The sequence below is a fragment of the Chelonoidis abingdonii genome, chromosome 2 (assembly GCF_003597395.2).
Source record: "Chelonoidis abingdonii isolate Lonesome George chromosome 2, CheloAbing_2.0, whole genome shotgun sequence".
Lineage (NCBI taxonomy): Eukaryota > Metazoa > Chordata > Testudines > Testudinidae > Chelonoidis > Chelonoidis abingdonii.
This window is the reverse complement of record NC_133770.1, coordinates 174,373,876-174,393,096: the sequence shown is the minus strand read 5'-3', so window position 1 is coordinate 174,393,096 and position 19,221 is coordinate 174,373,876. Positions and strand designations below refer to the sequence as shown.

Sequence of the window (19,221 nt, the reverse complement as noted above, 5' to 3'; positions counted from 1 at the left end):
CTTTTGTAAACCAGGAAGTGGGTGAGGGAGAATTTTTTATTTAAAAAATAATTTAAAAAATACTTCTTCTGTTCCAACTGTCCCCCACCCAAGCCTCAATAGTGTAGGCTTTCAGCAAATATTTTTGGGCTTGACTCAGTTTTCATTTTATGTTTGCATTCTAAATTCAACTTGACCCCTTGCACATAACCAATTCCTACAACATGCAGGAGATATAAGCAAAGACATATTTTTTGCCAATTCCATTAACAAAACCCTTTAAAGGCTCAGGATCTATTTGGTTAGCTCTCTATTTTTGATGCTGGAATTTTACCCTACTCCTCCCTTGTGGCTTAACTTGAGGTAACAGCAGGCTAGGAACACTTGAATCTTGTACTTCCCAGTGTGCAGCAATGACTAATGCCATCTGCTACTGGGGAGAGGGTTGTGGACTATCTCTTTGTATTTCTTCTGGCAGAGGGAAAGGACACACTCCATGGAAAAGGCGGGAACATTTTGTATGGAGAAGGAAGAGAAAAAAGAGTTGCTAGAACAGGGGAAGCTCCACACAACTAGATTTGGCATACAAAATGCCCTAATACAGAATATTAAAGTGGAACTCTGAAAACTGACTTTGTAAATATGATACCATGGACTTCCATGTTTAGTGTATCTCAGTCGATTTCAATATCACGTGCTAGTACACAAGGTTCAAAAAAGATTCAGCTGCCAGCCCTGCAAAAATCAGCCTGGGGTCCAAGAATCAAGAAGGATTCTTTTCATCTTGTGCATCACAACTAGTTATGAAGATTCTGCAGGCCATATTGGGTCTCCAGTTGCTCCTATGTAGCCCCATTGTCATCAGTGATGTGTCATAGGCATATCTGATTGGAATACATTCTGTTGATGCAAAAAATGGAACAGAATCCAGCTCATTTTCTTACCAGACAGGTAGCATGAGCAAATAGCAATAAACACTAAGCCCTGGTCTACAGTGAAGGAGGGTTGACCTAAGATACACAACTTCAGCTACGCAAATAGCATAGCTGAAGTTGGCGCATCTTAGGTCGACTTACCTGGCCGTGAGGACGGCGGCAAGTCAACCGCTGCTGCTCCTCCGTCGACTCTGCTTCCGCCTCTCACGAGCTGGAGTTCTGAGTCGACGGGGAGCGCATTCAAGGATCAATTTATCTGCATCTAGACAAGACTCGATAAATTGATTCTCGATAGATCGATCTCTACCTGCCAATCTGGCAGGCAGTAAAGACATGCCCTAAGGCTACGACTACACTTGCAGACGTAGAGCGTTGTGAGTTAAACTAGCCCTTGGAGAGCGCAGTAGGGAACGTGCTGCAGTGTGTCCACACTGTCAGATTCGAGCACACTGGCATGGCCACATTAGCAGCTCTTGTAACGCCAGTGCACTGTGGTAGCTATCCCAGTGTGCAAGTGGCTGCAGCGTGCTATTCAAATGGAGGCGGGGGTGGAGTGTGACAGGGAGTGTGTTGTGTGTATGGGGAAAGAGACTGTTTTGGGGGGCAGAGAGTAAGTTCAGACAGCAGCAGGGGAAAACCCTGACATCAGCCCCCCGCCTCTCTCTCTCTCTGTCACACACACACATACACACACACAGCAGCATTCCACAGTAATGGTTTACCTTGTGTCCCAGAGCAGATAAGCATGCTGCTGTCAGAAATGGAGCTTTGAAAGGGGATAGCCACATGGCTGCAAGCCGAGTTCAAAACAATGATGAGAGTGACCATTTGACTTCAAGGGATTATGGGAGGTTTCCAGAGGCCAATCACAGTGCAGTAATGCAACACGTCATCCACAATGACACTCACGCATTTCAGTCAGGGCGCAGCAAGCTCTATGCTTCTCATGGAGGTGGATTACCAGGGGCGCTCTAGCCACAGAGTCCAGGCGCTCTAAGTGCCTTACCAGTGTGGACACCTCAGGAGTTAGAGTGCCCAGAACTGATTTAATGCGCTCTAACTTTCTAGTGACTTAGGGCTTGGCTATACTTGCAAGATACAACTCTGAATATACAAAACAGATTTGTTGATTAAGATGGTACCATTTAACAGTTATGCTGTGGAATTGCTCTAAAATTTAGTGCATATATTTACACATGCAACCTAATGAAAACTAAACTCAGCCAATGGGCAAAGTAATGTACTACTCAGCAAATGCAATAGAAACATGTCTTGCCAACTACAAGGGGTGACTAAACTGCTCGAGCCACATGCGGCTCTTTTACAGTTAAAATGCAGTGTAGGGGGTTGGAGGAGAAGAGCTCAGGGATTCTGCCAGAGATGACTAGTTCCTGCTGAGAGTGGGGGGGAAGGGCACAATGTAGAGGTTTGGCCCTCACAACCGCTTGAGTCATGCCCCTCAAGGCACACCGCCCCTTCTTACCCTGAGCAGCTTCTCCCTGTAGCTCTCAGAAGAAGCAGCAAACAGCTAGGAGCTCCAGGAAGGGGCCACTGCTTTAGCTCCACAGGGAGCAGCAGAAGTGGCAGCTCTCCCTGCATCTCCCAGCTGATTGCTGCTGCCTCTCCCCATGGCCACAGCTCCCAGATCACGGGCATCAGCAGCTGCTGTGCAAGGAGGGGGCCTGGTGGAACCATGCGACTGACCAGTGTCAGTCAACTCTGACAAAAATCTGTGGAGGCATGTGACCCCTAATATGTTGTTTCTGGCTTCTGCCAAGCAAGGAGGGAGGTCTCAGGGCTTCAATCCCGTGGAGTGTGCCTGCTGGTGCTCAGGACTTCAGCAGAAGTGGAGCTGAAGCCCTGAGCCTCGGCAGGCGCACCCTGGCTCTCGAATTTCTGAAGCCTGTTGTATGTGCCTTGGAGGGTCAATAAGTTTGGCCACCCCTGCCATACACATATACACACACAGAACAATACTATGTGAAATGAGGAGATAATGAGCTCACACACAAAATTTAATTGCTATTCCCTGATATTTGCCATTTTTAAGCTCTCAAAGCAAGAACTCTGCAAGAAGATAAAAATGAAGCAGATACAGGTAGTAAGTGTTATGTCCAGTAATAATTGTTTTCATCATCAGATTCCACAGAGCACAAGCTCCTTGGGGCAGGAACTTGTGTCTGAAAATCACCCTGTATACCTACAGCAGTGAAAAACAGGATTAAGCAAGCAGCCTCAAGCATTACCAAAAACCACTTACTTTTCCACCAATTAGAGGGAGAACATGCATCTTTCCAATTTGGCTTTCTTTCACTGATGATACGATTAGGCACGTCCCACAAAGGATAACTTGGCGTCTTGTCCATCTGTTGACTGGCAAATGCATTTTCCCTTTTCGTACATTGTACATTCCTGAGAGCTGAATCCGTTCAGAGTTGCCAGTGCTGTGGGGCTTTCCTGAAATTGAAACAAAAGCAGGCACTTGATCACTAAGGATGTTTTCCTTCTCCAATCACTCTTAATAATGTTGAGCACAATCTGACAAATGACAACCAACTCTGGAGCCAAACAAATAAATAAAGGGATTTGAGCACTGCAGTACCAATACATGGATACTGAAGAAAGGAAATTGTACCAGTCAGTATTAGTCTTGCAGTTTTGGTACATTTAAATACACCTCTACCCCGATATAACAGTCCTTGGGAGACAAAAAAATCTCACCATATTATAGGGGAGACTGCATTATATCAAACTCACTTTGCGCCCCCCCGTTCCTTGTTCCCTGACCGCCCCCTCCAGAGAACCCCATCTCTAAACACCCCCAGGATACCACCCCCTACCCAACTCCTGATTGCTCTGACCCCTATCCACCCCTCCCCGCCCCCTGACAGGCACTCACCGGCAGCAGCAGGAAGTGGAGCAGCCCGGCCCCAGTCCACTCCACCTGCCAGCTCCCAATCACGGCGCTCTGCTTCCCACCGTTGGTGAACGCTGAGAGGTTGAGGAAAGGATGCCCCCTCGCACTCACCTGCGGTGGAAAGAGGAGCGACGCGGCCCCAACCTGCTCCGCTTTCCTTGCCCCAGCCCCAGCTGTGTCGCCGGGAAGGTGGCTGAGGAAAGGTCCTGCGCTCACCTGCAGCGGAAACTGGACCGCCACATGGGTGAGTGCGGAGAGGATGGGGAAAGGATGCTCCCCGTACTCACCTGTGGCGGGAAGTGGAGCGCTGCAGCTGTGAGCTGGCAGAGTGGAGCAGGATGGGGCCGGGCTGCTCCGCTTCTGCCACTGCTGGTGAGTGTGTGTGGGGGGAGGGGTGAAGAGAGTCCCTTCCCCTAAGCCCCCTCCCCGGAGTGACACGGCTGGGGCTGGGGCAAGGGAAGCAGAGCAGGCTGCTCCCAGTCCCCCGCTAATTCCCCAGGCCACTCTGGGACTGAGGGGCCCCCAAAAGTGCCCTCCCACCACTCCTGCCCCCCAAACCCTGGGGGGAGCCCCTGACCACTCCCGAGACCCTCTGCCCTTATCAAACCCCTCAGCCCCTGCCTGGCCCGACACCCTTAACATGCTGCTCAGAGCAGCGTGTCAGAGCTTTACTGTGTTGTATGTGAATCCCCATTCTATCAAGTTGCATTATATTGGGGTAGAGGTGTATTTGCCTAGAAAATTTTGAAAATACTTTTGCATCTTCTGCTTTACAACTATGTACAATACCTTTTCTTGCCTCTCTTCTGAACCAGTGCCAAAACCACACTAACCCATCCCTAGTAATTATATTTCAAAGACCATGTAATATGCATTTTGAATACTTGTTTAATAGTACGGAAGTGTTCACAGACCTGGAATGTCCTCTATTCATTAGAGCTTGGAATTCATTTCAAACATCTCTAGATGTTACTGTTTCAGTCTCACTAGACCCTCAAAATTGCCCACAGCACTTTTACATGCAGTACTACAGAGAAATTGCAGACGGGGTAACAAATGAGCAGTGACCAAATCAGTGACCAGGCTGATCATTTAAAGGAGAACTCTCTGTAATACAAAGCTCTCTTCCCAAAGAGGCCACCATTGATAATGACATTCAGCGGCCACATGGTGCAGTAGATTATGGAGCTCTATGCTTAAATTCTTAGGCCTCAGAGGGGAAAGGATTTTCATTGTCTCACTATAATCTGAAGCATTTATCCATATTAAATTACCACCACCTCCAAATCTGGCATTACTCCGCAAAAGACAAGCCGAGGACTAAAGTAGCAAGGCTGCTGCGAGTCAGGACAGAGGTGCAATGAGATATGTGATACATTGGCTAAGCTTGTTAATACTGTGCTCAGTTCTAGTGCAACTTTTCTGACACCATGTTTAAAGAAAGGTTTTGCTGTTGGTGAAACAGCAGAAGCAGTAACTTCAATAAATTTCCTGATGCCTAGACAAAAGACTGGTAAAATGAAGACTCATCCATTTTCTGAATTAAACCATAAAGCATGAGATCAAGAGAAATCTTAAGATATAATTTCTTTAAAGAAAAGAAAACCTGAAATCCCACAATTCTAGGGGATTATTACAACAACTGCTGCAGATTAGGATCACTCCAGTCAGGGCCCACTATTTGAAAAAGATAAGTCACGGTGCAGAACCACCCTTTTCTAAGGGTTGATGTCTCTCACCAAATCAGCTCTTTTAAATTAGCCTTAGAGGACAAAACAATTTAAGTCACCTACCCCAAAGTAATTTTCCCCAATGCCAACTCAACTATCACTTCCCTTTTAAAATCTGTTTATTAAACTCAAACTTGGCACGGTTAGTCCCAGTTTTCCTATGCTCTAATTAACTCTGGCATTTAGGATACTGTCTGCCTGTTTAGAACTCCAAGAATGCTGCTGTAACTTAAAAAAGGATACTTCATCGCCTACAGGTTTCTGGCATTTATTAATAATTGACACTCTGATATGGCACTACCAAGTATCAAATTCAAATCCGTCAGAAGATGAAGGCACTCCTATTATGTCCAACAGCACTTCGAAGATGGGGGCACACAGTGTAATCAGTTGCAATCTAATCAGATGATCAGACTATGGCTGGAACTTTATTATTGTATGAACCTGCTGTCAAATGCAATGAACCTAGTACAGTACTGAGAACCAAACCTTCAGGAGAAGAAATCTCCATGAGGCAAATCAAAAAGTTATTTTGAGAGCTTACATGGCAAAAGAAGTTGGAAAAACACCTTGTTATTGTTCATATGTATGGCTACTGTAATGCTAGGAATGTGAATCAGTGTTGTGCCATGCTAGGTGTTATACAGAAGTAGGAACGCCGCTTGCTGTGAAAAGATTTACAAATTTGTGACCAAACTCAGAACTTCTTTAGAAAAGTCATAAAGTAGACCACCAGGGCTGATGCTGTTTGGAGATAATATTCCTGTGGATAAGCTCTATAAGATGTCTAGAGAGGCCATGTTGCTGCTACATGGCAGAAAAAAGTCAGACATGTCCAGAGCCAAGATATGAAGAGCAATGGTCTTCACGCAGACTGGGGGCTATAACCAGACCAGAGCGTACCTTCACTTATACTTTAACAAACCATCATCTAACTACAGGCAGTTTTGTTGTTTAACAAGGTAAACACAGGCTCATCCTCCAAAGCTAACTACATGCAAAAAGAGTTTAGAAAGAATCAACAAGAGAATGAACACAGTTAACATCCAGCAATACCATGTCTCTCTCACAACTACCTTTGGGAGAGAGAGTTTAAGTAATGGTTCTCTCCATTTTATACTGTGGATCATACCTTTCAATAGATCAAAAATAATTCCCTATCTTGCAACTGATTCCACAACTTAAAACATTAAACAAAGTTTAGACATTTAAAATCTGCAGGAACTGATAACTTGCACCTAGGAGTTTTAGAAGAACTGGATGAGGAATTCTGAAACATTTTTTTAACAAATGTTGGAATACTGGGAAGTTCCAGAGGGCTGTTAAAAGATGAATATGTCAATAATTAGAAAGGATAAGTGGAATGATCATGGTAACTACAGGCCAACTAGCCAAAACCTGATCCAAGGCAAAGTCATGGAGCTGCTAGGAGAGAGTGAAGTCAGTAAGAAAAATTAAAGGAGGGCAATAGAATTAGTACAAAACAACAGACTTTATATTTTCGATATTACAAGTACAGGTAATTTGACATTTGCGAAGTGTTTGGTTTAATATCATATAATATTCAGATTAACAAAGTTAGAAAAGATCAATATAGCACATTATATGGATTTAAAACTGGTGAACTGATCAAACTCAAAAGGCAACTGTATCATCTAGGTGAATCATCGTCCTAGAAGGGATGTTTCTAAAGGGGTTCTTTAAGTATCTTGGCTCAATGCCATTCAATGTCTTTGGGCATGCCTACACTACAAAATTAAGTCAGTTTAAGTCAACCTACAGCCATTGCAGTAATTAAAGCAGGGGTTCACATCCACACTAAGCTCCTCCTCCTAGTGGTGGTACACGCCCTCACCAAGAGCGCTTCTACCAACTTAACTGTGTGGGGCACTGACAGCAGGAGTCCCCTCTTCCCCCCACTCTGGGGCTGATAACCCAAGCTGTCTGCCCCAGGGGCAATTCCGTCTGTCAGCTCTGGGGTGGGGGGATGACTCCAGCTGTGAGCCTCACATGAGGCTGACAGCCAAAAAGCGATGCCCTAACTACATCAACCAAAGCGCTATGCCTCTCGTGAAGGTGCAGTTAAGTCGATGTAGTGGGTGACTTACATCAGTGGGGGCAGGAGTGAAAGTAACTTAAAGGACTCGCTGGTACTCCAGAGTCCTGCGGAGGGAGAGGGACCTCAACCGGAAGAGGAGCGGCCTCTGTTGGAAGAGGTGGGGCCTTTAAAACCTAGGGCTTTTTAATCAGGATTTAAAGGGCCAAGAGGCGGCTGGAAGCCCTGGGCTTTGGGCAGGGGTGAAAGTAATTTACATTTCTTACCCATATGGTCCAATCGCAAGCAACCCCCCTCTCCTACATACTTCATGGATCCCTCCCACGGCATGACACAGATACAGAAAATAAAACTACTATTACTGCTACCAGTACTGTCTGTAATAAAACTTTATTATTGGAATAAGCCTGAAAAAGTGAAAACTCACTGTCACATTTCTCTCTGTATCTTCTCTCCTCCTCCAGGCAGGCTGCAGACACTAGGCTCCATGCTTTCTCCCTGCCTGGCACTGAGCAGCAGCTGCAGGGGCTTCCCTCTAGCTTGCAGCAGGGAGATTGGCTGAGGGAGGGAGAAGCCTGCCTCCTGTATTAGAACAGTTTAAACTCAGCTGTTCCCTGCGCAGTTCAGTAATATTTCAAAGAGGATCTTCAAGCAGTTTGGACATCACAGCCATGATCCTCTGCTAGGGAGGGAATGGAATAGATTTGAACTTGGAAATGGTTCCTGATTTTGATTGTGTTTTTTGTGCATAGGAGACCCCCTCATCCCGGGGGCAGAAAAGAACTGCCCCTGCCATGGTCACACACACCCTTCCCTCCCCCCCACAACCGGGAGTGAAATTAACAAGGATGCCAGAAATGGCTTCTAACTCTGGGGGCTGAACTGTGCAGGGAACAGCTGAGTTTAAACTGTTCTTACGCAGACAGCAGCAGCGGGCATCTCAGCCAGTGTCCCCACTGCAAGCTAGAGGAGAACCCCTGCTGGGGAGGAGAGGGGGAGGAATACACAGCCTTGTCTGCAGCCTGGCTGGAGGAGGGGGAGGGGGAGGGAGGAGATGAGAAACCAATGTGACAGTGAGTTTTCCCCTTCTGCCTGCTTTTATTAGCTCTGGATTTAAGCTGTGCAGCCAAATGCTTGTATTTGTTGTGTATATTAGTATTGGAGACAAGATCCCCTCATCCCGGGGGCAGACAAGGACTGCCCCTGCCATGGTCAAATACACCCTCCCCCTTCCCCTTCCCCCCAGCTACTGTGAGTGAAATTAACACGGATGCCAGAAACCTCTCCTAACCTCCAGGGCTGAACCACTCAGGGAACAGCTGAGTTTAAACTATTCTTATGCAGGGGGCAGGCTTCTCCCTCCCTCAGCCAGTCTCCTTTTTTTACCCGTCCTCCATACCGGCTTACCTTCACCTCTGAATGAGGGCTATATTTTAGCGTAGCTGCTTACAGAGTTAGAGTAACGTTAAGCTGCCTTACCTCAACCTAATTCTGCAGCCCAGGCCTTTATCAATTCTTTGGAAGAACAAAACCACTAGTAACAGAGTTGCCAATGACAAAACTTGGTAGAATGGTAAATAACGTGAAGGCCAGGTGAATTGTACAGAACAATCGGGATTGCTTGGTAAGCTGAGTTCATTTGAACATCACGTGTTTTAATATAACCAAATGCAATGTCATACATCTAGAGACAAAGAATGTAGGTCATACTTAGTGGATAGGGAATTGTATCTTGGAAAGCAGTGACTCTGAAAAGGATTTAGGGATTACTGTGGATAACCAACTGAACATGAGCTTCTAGTGCGATGCTCTGTCTAAGAGGGCTGGTGTGAAATACTGAATAGCAATAGGGAAGTGACATTGCCTTGTGTAAAAATGGTTTCCCATTCTAGGGTCCCCACTTGGAAAAAATGTTGAAAAACTGGAAAGGGTTTGGAAAAGAGATACAAGAATGATGGAATGTCTGGAAAAAACTGCCTTATAGCATGAGACTAAAGACGCTGAGTATACGAAAGCTTATAACCAAATAAATACATCTGTTAGTCTCTAAGGTGCCACAAGGTGGCATTTTTTTTTTCTGATACAGACTAACACGACCACCACTGAAACTTCTCAGTATACTTAGTTCATCCAAGAAAGAATTAAGAGGTAATTTGGCCATTTTAAGTAACTACGTGAGTAGAATTGTCAGACACTTCTGATTTTGCAGACAAAGCTAGATATATTCAGATTAGAGATACAGGGAAAATATTTAACAGTTAGGCTAATTAAACTTTGGAACCAAACGATGTGGTAGATTCTCCATCACTTGAAGGTCTTTAACTCAAGACTGGCTCTCTTTTAAAAACCTGCTCTCAAGCAAAAAAAAAACCAGATTTGATTCAAGAATTACTGGGCAAAGTTCTGTGGTTTGTGTTATAGAGGAATACAGACTAGATTGTCATATGATCCCTTCTGGTCTTAAAAAGCTAACCAACTTTCCAGTAACTACAGTACTTTGTTATACAAAAAATTACAACAGTATAAGGAGAAAAAATAAATTTAGCTTTACTGAAATAGGAGTAACTGCTTGCTTATGTCCTTTCCCTTCCTCATTTGGTATCTTCACTATGCGTATCTTTTTTTTGAGTGCAAGACTTGACACTAATACTTTCCCTTTATTTCCTGCAGCCCAAAGTGCTCTAATATTCTGGTCACTCATTTGGTTCACTCCTCCTACAGGATTGCAATTCCTCAATATTTAATGTCATCTGGAAGTTTGATCATAGTTCAATTTACAGTGCAAAAGAAAAACAAGGCAGTTCTACACGATTCTGAGAGGCGCTAAATTATTCTGAGCTCACTTGAATCCATCTGAGCACCACTGAGATAATGTGTCACTAGTTCAGAGTTACCTGATAGCTGAATTCCCACCCAAGGAGCACATGGCTCAAAGGAGAAACTATTTAACAGGAAGCAATCTTGTCTGCTGACAGATTAGCTTGAACAGCCTGTAAGTTTAAAAAGATCAAGACTGATCAAAGATCAAAAGATCAAGAATGGTGAGTTATAGAGTTAGACAATAAAAGAACGAAGATTTTTTGACAGAGTGAAGGAACTCATGTTTGCTGCTTCTCACTGCACCATCATCAAGGCAGCAGGTGGCAGAATATGGCATCAACAACAGATCCATTACTGTAAGCAAGAATACAGAATAGCTAAATGAAGTAGAGGGAGAGGAGGAGAGCGAGCCAAGACCAAGGAATTCATCCAAACTTTATATGGCCCAAAAAAACCAAACAAGCCATGCACGGGAAGCTGAAGTTAGTCTCTGATCTATTATAAGGGGGCGCAAACTCTTTTTATGGTTAATTGTCCCATCCCTTTCATGAACGTGAACTCTGAACAAACTTTAGACACCTTCCATTTGGGTTACAGTTCAAGGTTCTGAAGGCAAACAACTTATAGTATACCAGACTATAACCACAAGTATTAATCTCTGCTGGGAGGCTGTTGGTTAATGGGTTAAATTATCCACAGCTGGAAGGAATACATTCTCACTGGAGACCAACATTTAGAATCTGCTTCCTCAAGCAGCCTGACAGCACTCCAATTTGGTGAATTTCAGAGAACAGTGTATGTCACATTTTCTCCAATATATGAAAAGTACCTAAGCATGCTTCATGATTGCATCAATAAAAAATTCAACAATAAATATCTTAAATATTTTTGCAGGAATTATCACCTTGATGTAAAAGAGCGAAGACCAGAATGTCCAAAGCAAATCCCAAACACATAATAGAAAAAAAAGTGGGTTGAACATTTGAAAAAAAAAAAAAAACCCAAAACAGTTTGGGTAAATTGGCAAGAAAAAGATTTTTCATTCTTATTAAGACTCCAAAAGTACAACCCTGTACACACCCAGAACAAGACAAGACAATATAACATTCTATGCAACGCTTTAAAGAGATGTCAGAGATCAAGCAACAGACCAATCAGTTAACCTGCCATTCAGGATTAAGTTACCTTTAGTTTTAAATTTGTCCCAGGACCTAGAGGGGAATTGGAGGCATTTAAAATAAGGGTATAAAAACCTAGGGTTTTGATTTTAACTTTAGACTTCTCATACAAAAACCAGCAGCATGGCCATGGCTGGCTCAGATCAGCTAACTCGGGATCGCAGACCTTGAGCTGCAGGGTGAAAAACAATGGTGTAGACTTCAGGCTTAGCGCCTAGTTCCAGTCTTAGACCCAATCCCATTGGGCTCTGAGATACCACCCTCCTGGGGGACTCAGAGCCATGGCTCCAGCCCTGAGTGTCTGCACTACACTTTTAAAGCCCCACAGTCTGAGTCCCACGAGCCCAAGTCAGGTGACCAGGGGTCAGCTGCAGCTGTGCTGCAAGTCTGTTGTGGCAATGTAGACGTGCCTTCAGATGGAAGAGTCCAGGAGAAGCATTGCTCTCCCACATGAAACACAGTTGGGTAATAGTTATCTTCTGGAGGTTTCCTAGCTACATTACTTTCTTCAACAGATTTCCAAATATTAAAAAAACCTGATTCTGATTTATTAACAATGGAAATTAAAAACCACACAAGAAAAGTTTGACTATCCTGGGGGAGCTGTAATATTTACTCTACAGAAAGTCAGTGTTTGTTTTTATTCACACTGCAACCAACACTAATGAACTCTTGCATGCCAGCAGCTGTTCCCTGCAAACAAACAGATTATTTGGATGAAATAATGTATGATGATACTGAACTATACAAGCCACACCCTTAGGCAATTTATAAAACTGCTCGATTTTCGGTGTCCACATTTTGACGTTAATAAAAAAATACTCTATCCCCGCTGATTATAGAATTCTGCACTAAAAGTGGAGACCCCTAGAGATTGTCCCTGACTGAGCTGGAAGAAGCTATGAGTACTGTGAAGATACTCTACAACTACTAGGGGATTGCAAAAGATTTCAGACCATTCTGAGAACCCACAACAGCTGACTTTGGAATTTGGCAAATAGCTCTTTGTCCTAGTCACAAAACTTGAGAGATATTTATGATTTGCAACGCATTGCTGAGAGAAGTTATAAAATAGCTGTTTATCATGGGATAAGGCATTTCCAGAAAATACAGGGAAACTAGAAAGAATTAAATTTAGAGTGTCTGAATTTGTATGATATTAAAGCTGTAGTTAAGTTAACTTGTGCACAGAGCTTTAAAGTTACCAAATATAATAGAGGGAAAAAATATAGTCAGCACTGATGTATTGGACTTGCTAACTCATCTGACTTTGTAATAAGTTTTCCTTTGTTAAAGGTAGGCGCTAAAGAATCTCCCCAACTGCCAAACATTTATACAGAATTGACTGGGATTTGTCCAGCTTGACACATTACCACAGGCTCTCCTAGTATATTCTTCAGTCTTCTCAAAAAGTCTCAGATTTTTGCTAGCCAATAAGAATATAAGCTTTTCATACTTACAATGCATATCTTGCTTTAGCTGTCAGTCTGCTTGAAGGTTCAAGAATGACTGCTGAATGGGCATCCAAAAATTGTCACTCAATTTCAGGTACCTCAAAAGGATCGAACATTCAGAAAAAGGGTGCTCAGAGAGCACTATATTACTTAGCACTCATTTTTGGAAAATCAGATCCCTTTAAGGTATCTCAAGCTGGCTCTCAAAAATCAAGGTATCTCAAATCACTAGTCACTTCTGAAAAATTAGGCCACCATCCATTATGAAAGGCTTAGAATTTCCTCTTCCTCTCCCATATTTCTTAATTGCCCCATTGACAGACAGACCGACCTCACCCCCTTGATTTACTTTTTGTGCTTCCTTACCAGAGTGAATGAGTCTGAACGGAAGATCAGAGTTCTCCAGAATGGATCATGTGGAACAATCATTTTAACTCAGCCTCTGGTGGTTGCAAGCTATACTGAGACCTAAGCATAGAAGCAAGCTAAGGTTTTGAACTGATTTGGCTAATCAAGCTTTTGCCCAATTATAAATATGGGTAAACCTTGATTAACTGAAATAGTCCCAACTCCTGCATGTCCTTGTCTACACTTAATTATGTCTACACAGACAAGAAAATCCCACAGTACTGAGTCTCAGAGCCCGAGTCAATTGATAGGTTCACTGGGCTCAGGCTGCAGGGCTAGAATTAGCAATATAGACAGACATTCCCCTCAGGCTGGGGCCTCATTGTTTCAGAACCTAGATTCCAACCTGAGTGGAAATGTCTACACTGCTATTTTTAGCCCCAAAGCCAGATGCCGAGATAACTGGCCTAGACTCGGGCTTAGCGGCGAGGGTTTTGTTATTTTTTTTGCCATGTAGAGATACCCTCAGTGCTCAGCAACTGCTGTACCAATGCTATCCCAACAAATGATCAGAAGTGTGGTATTTTTGGTTTTGTTTTAAATATTGCTGCTCTTTTCCCCTTGGCTACACAAGGCTTCAAAGAAAGCTAGTGATATGGTTTTCTTAAGCTTTTTGAGTATTTACAACTCCTTAATCCTTTACATGTGTCAAAAGATGACAATAATGCAGAAAACTGCAGGCAAAGTCGCAGAGTAATGACAGAGATGCAAATAGGACAGCAAGTGGATAAAGGACTAGGGAGGGACAAGAGAAGCAGCAGAATATTAGACACACAAGGGAGGCTGAAAGAAGACTACTGCAATACATCTTGTATGGTCAGAAATGGGAAGAATAAATAGCTTTGATTATTATGTATTTCACTAGTCAGAGAAGCATAATCAAGTAGTTATGTGCAGGAACCTACTAGTAATTAAAGTCGTATATAGCAAGTGGATTTTCCTTCCTGAAGAAAACAGCAGGGTTCTTAATCTGTTCCAAGTCTTCTTTAAAATTATAATGAGATTTACATGTGGTTGTTGAAAGATTGATTCCTTTTCTCTGCCTCTCCCCATCTCCTACTACAAACTAAGGACTCGATCACATTCTTAAGATAGATGAGTGAGTCTTCTTGTATTGCTACATACATGCAGCATTATACCTGGAAAAATCCAGGTTGATCTTTGCCTATGAATTAGTAGTTCTTTGCCTATGAATTAGTAGTTCAAGATCTAGTACAAGATCTAGTACTCAAAAATGGTTAACGTAGGATGCTTCTTGCAATCCAAAAAGGCAAGTCAACTGCAAAGTCTCTTGAGGATGATGATGGAGGACCAGCCTGGGAACTCTAGCTGCTGCCTGTTACCATTTAGAGGCAGAACAGAATACAAGGAGGTAGCTTCCTTCAGGCCCACTTGCCTTCATATGAGTGACAGTTTTAGCTGCCTCTGTACATTGTGAAATGGACCATGCATTAGCAAACATCTGCAAATGTGCACTGCAGGAGACACATACCAAAAAGCTTCACTCTCCACCCCACCCCACCCCCAAAAAATCTAATATTTGACAAAATAAAAACATTTCAATAACCTTTTTGCTGGCCTTAACATTCTGGGGCAGAAGATAACTACCAGCCCTCCACAATCCCCCTCCTTTCTGCCTTCCCTGCGCCCTCCCCCCTATCACGTTTCCAGTACATTAACAAGTTTTAAAACACAAAGTGCATATAAGCAGATGCACAAAATGAAACCCAAGGCTATCTTGACATGTCTAGCCGTAGTTCATTATGCTTGCATAGGGAAGCAGGACTGGAGAGAATGAAGAACTGAGACCAATGCTGCACTTAAGTTCCAAATTCTTTAGCCTGTAAACAGTACCTAGAGAGGCAGAACCTTCCATTGTTCTATAGAAACCGTTACAGGCTGGTGGCATGGTGCTTGGTGAGGTTGGATATCTTAAGGGAGGTTTCATACAGTATGATTGAGTGCATGTGATACAAAGAGTATGAAGAACAACCCGTCGTTTATGCTACAGCATTTTTTCCTGTTCTAGCTCTTTTGAAAGAAGTGGAAAAGGAACATCAGAGAATGGTGACACCTGGGAATCAGTTAGGTCGCTTTAATAATTAGGCAGAATCTAGAGGATGAGATCAACACACGACTATCCAAAGCAAGCCAGGCACGTGGCTGTCTGCGTGTCAAAGTTTTAAACCACCACAACATCCGGATGTCAACAAAACTGCTTGTGTACAGAGCTGTTCTTTCATCTCTTTTGTACAGGTGCGAAACATGGACACTATATAGGCGTCACATCAAGCAGCTTGAAGCATTCTATATGCACTGGCTCCGCAACATCATGAAGATCTGCTGGCAAGACAAAGTGCCCAATCTTGAGGTCCTCAAGAGAGCCCAGATGACAAGTATCGAAACGATGATCATGAAGTCACAGCTACGTTAGACCGGTCATGTCAGCTGCATGGATGCAAACAGAATCCCCCGCCAGCTTCTGTATGGTGAGTTCTCCCAGGGCATCTGGCATATAGGTCGTCCACAGAAATGTTACAAGGACAACATCAAAGCCAATCTGCAGTACAGCAGTATCAAACCTAAGGACCTTGAGGACGCTGCCAGTGACAGAACACAGTGGTGTGCAACCATCAGAAATACCTGCATTGCCTTTGAGGAAGAGCTCTGCCGGGGTCTACAAGAGGCACACGAATGACGTCACAGAGCACCAGCAGCGCACAACCCACTGACTGCGAACTTCCCATGCACCACCTGCAGCAAAATGTGCACCTCTACAATTGCCTTGTATAGTCAGAGGGCACACCATGAGACCAACAATAGATGATCTGCACAGATTTATCATCATCGGATCGATGGACTACCAAGACAGGAGATAACTACCCTCACTGAATCCTGAAAGACCAGGTGAGGGTCTGTAGAAAGCCGAGTCTGGACCCCAACAGAACAGGAGAAGGGATAGGAGGCAGGGAGTTACATGAGAACTAGCCCCCTGAGTTTGAGTGCAGGCAGTTTTAAACCCTGGAAGCTTTAAACACCTGGACCTAAATTCTGGAGAAGCTAAGGTTCTGTACTGTCCTCAGAGTGTTGCTCTTTTAAAACGTCTGAAAGCATGATCCACACCTGGTCCCTCTCAGATTTTGAAAGGCACTTCTGATTCTTCAACCTTGGGTTGAGTGCTGTAGCTATCTTTAGAAATCTCACATTGGTACCTTCTTTGTGTTGTGTCAAATCTCCAGTGTAAGTGTTCTTAAAACGAACATATACTGAGTCATCATCTGAGACTTCTAGAACATGAAATATATGGCAGAATGCCAGTAAAACAGAGCAGGAGACATTGAACTCCTAGGGGGAGAATTGTGTCACAAATGTAATTAAAAAAAAAAAAAGGCATTAAACAAGAGTTATCAGCATGGAGGCATTTCCTCGGAATGGTGGCCAAAGTATGAAGGAACATACAGATGTTTTGTAGCTGGCATTGTAAGGTATTTACGTTCCAAATATGCTAAGTCCCATGCGAATGCCTCTTCTTATTTACAAGGTCAGCAGAAAGTGAGAAGTGGGCAGCATTATCTCCTGGAAATGTAAACAAATTTGTTTGTCTGAGCAATTGGCAGACAAAGAAGTAGGACTGAGTGGACATGTAGGTTCTAAAGTTTTACATTTTTTTGTTTTTGAGTGCAGTTATATAACAAAAACACATTTGTAAGTTGCATTTTCAAGATAAAGATTGCATTACAGTACTTGTATGAGGTGAATTGAAAAATATTTATTTTATTGTTTTTACACTGCAAATCTGTGTAATAAAAATATAAAGTAAGTAGTATACATTTTGTATACTGTGTTGTAACAGAAATGAATATATTTCAAAATGTAGAAACACATCCAAAATATTTAATAAATTTCAATTAGTATTTTACTGTTTAACAATGTGATTAAAACTTTAATTTTTTTAATTAATCACATGAGTTAACTGTGATCAATCAACAGCCCTAAAAAAAAAAACCTTCAATATTAACTCATGTTTTTAAAAGGTCATTCTGCAGGAATGACCTCGACTGATCACTTAATAGAACTTCCATCTTGAATTCATAGAAATTAGAGACTGGATTTATTTAGTAGTGCTATTGAACAATATCACCATTCTTCAATCCAACCACTCTCTGAAGAATGTTTCTCCTCATAATAGGATTATTCCAATTTATTCTTGAGGATTAGGTTTTAAATATTTTCAACCTTGTCACATCCCCAAAGTGAAACCTTATGCAGCAGGATGGTTCATGATGAGAATATATTGGCAAAAACTGAATCTCATTCATGTTTTAAGATGATCCCAATAAACCGTATTCCAGATAAAATTGTACATATGCACAGATGTACGTTAAAAACAGGAATTTATCAAACACTAGCCAAAAATCTAATCCTTAATGGTATGGAAAGAATGTGTTGGATTTCAAAAGATCGTACAAAATTTTCAGTAGGATAGGCCCCAGTGACAGCTCAGCCTGGTCTTCTCCCCTTAAAAACAGATACACAGAATGCTAATAATGCAGATTAATTTCTGTGAACTTATGTAAAAATGAACTCTGCTTGCTAGACTGCCAACATTTAATAAAGCCAGAGACTACAATCCCTAACATCCCAGATGATGTTCTCTCTCTGTAAAGCAATTTCTGTAGGGGAAAAACCTCTAAGGATAACTCACTGTTCTAAACAAAAAACTGTATTCTTGCTGGAATCTGAAAAAATTATTCCTTTATAAAAACATACTGATGACCCACAGTTAGCAGTTTTGGAAGATACCTGAAAAATATTACAGATGCATAAAAGCTATACTGTTTGAAACTTAATCAACTGTTTTAATAAACAAAACTATCCTCCACGGAGAAGGAACAGTGGTGGATTACTGCCCTTGGCAATGGTTTGACACTAATATATATTTATATCACTGCCACGAAGGAAAAAATTATCTATATTTAGGGCCCTTCATCTTGAATTTTGAAAAAATTCGTGCAAAAATTATTTCTGGGTAAATATCTGGGTTTATGTTGGTGAACAGAAAGGCAGGGGAAAATATTCAATAGATTAATGCTTTGAATTCAGTTCATTAACGTGTTGCTGCAGAACTAAAACTGAACACAATGCTACCTCTGAGTTTAAGACAACAACAAATCTCTAATCCCCAAATAAAAATTTCTTTGAATAAACACTTCTGTTGTATACTTATAACGTAAATATTTATAGGCTAATAGTTCTATCACATCATTAGCAGCGCATGCACTCAACTTCATCCTTTTACCGTTCTTGTTTTTTTTTAAACTTCTGCATACTTTCTTGTATTCTGAAATGTATTCTGATACAGATTTTTGTTTTCTTCCAATTTTAGTGTCAAATCTTTAAAACTTTTATCTGCTAACAGCTTGAAATGTGTACGCAGCAGGCATGAGATTCATCAGTACGTTCAGATGTGCACGCACTTCAGAGCTTCCAGGCATGCCTGTTTGTTTACTATGTATATCTTCTAAGTGATTACATAGCCTTACTTCAGGCAGCTTTGTATACACACACACAGACAAATGTATTTTTTATATAAATGCAATGTATTGCATTCTCCTAATAAAACAAGGAATTTTTTATATATTTTAATTATGCAACTGTAGGGTGAAAAAAAATCAGAAAAAACTGAAAAATAGTTTTTGTAAAACCCAGGAATTCTACCAGCAAAAAAAAGCATCACAATTTGG

General features: G+C 42.3%; 2 protein-coding genes across 2 annotated transcripts in view; both read right to left on the bottom strand.

Annotated features, from left to right (window-relative positions):
- Positions 1-19,221, bottom strand: part of ZCCHC2 (zinc finger CCHC-type containing 2) — a 347,582-nt gene that overhangs the window by 54,736 nt on the left and 273,625 nt on the right. The window lies entirely within an intron of this gene.
- The window catches only part of PHLPP1 (PH domain and leucine rich repeat protein phosphatase 1), a 245,757-nt gene that overhangs the window by 126,303 nt on the left and 100,233 nt on the right, over positions 1-19,221 (bottom strand). Inside the window, exon 2 of the mRNA XM_075062811.1 lies at positions 3,175-3,371. Coding sequence (XP_074918912.1) covers positions 3,175-3,371 — 197 coding nt within the window. The remainder of the gene's footprint in view (positions 1-3,174; positions 3,372-19,221) is intronic.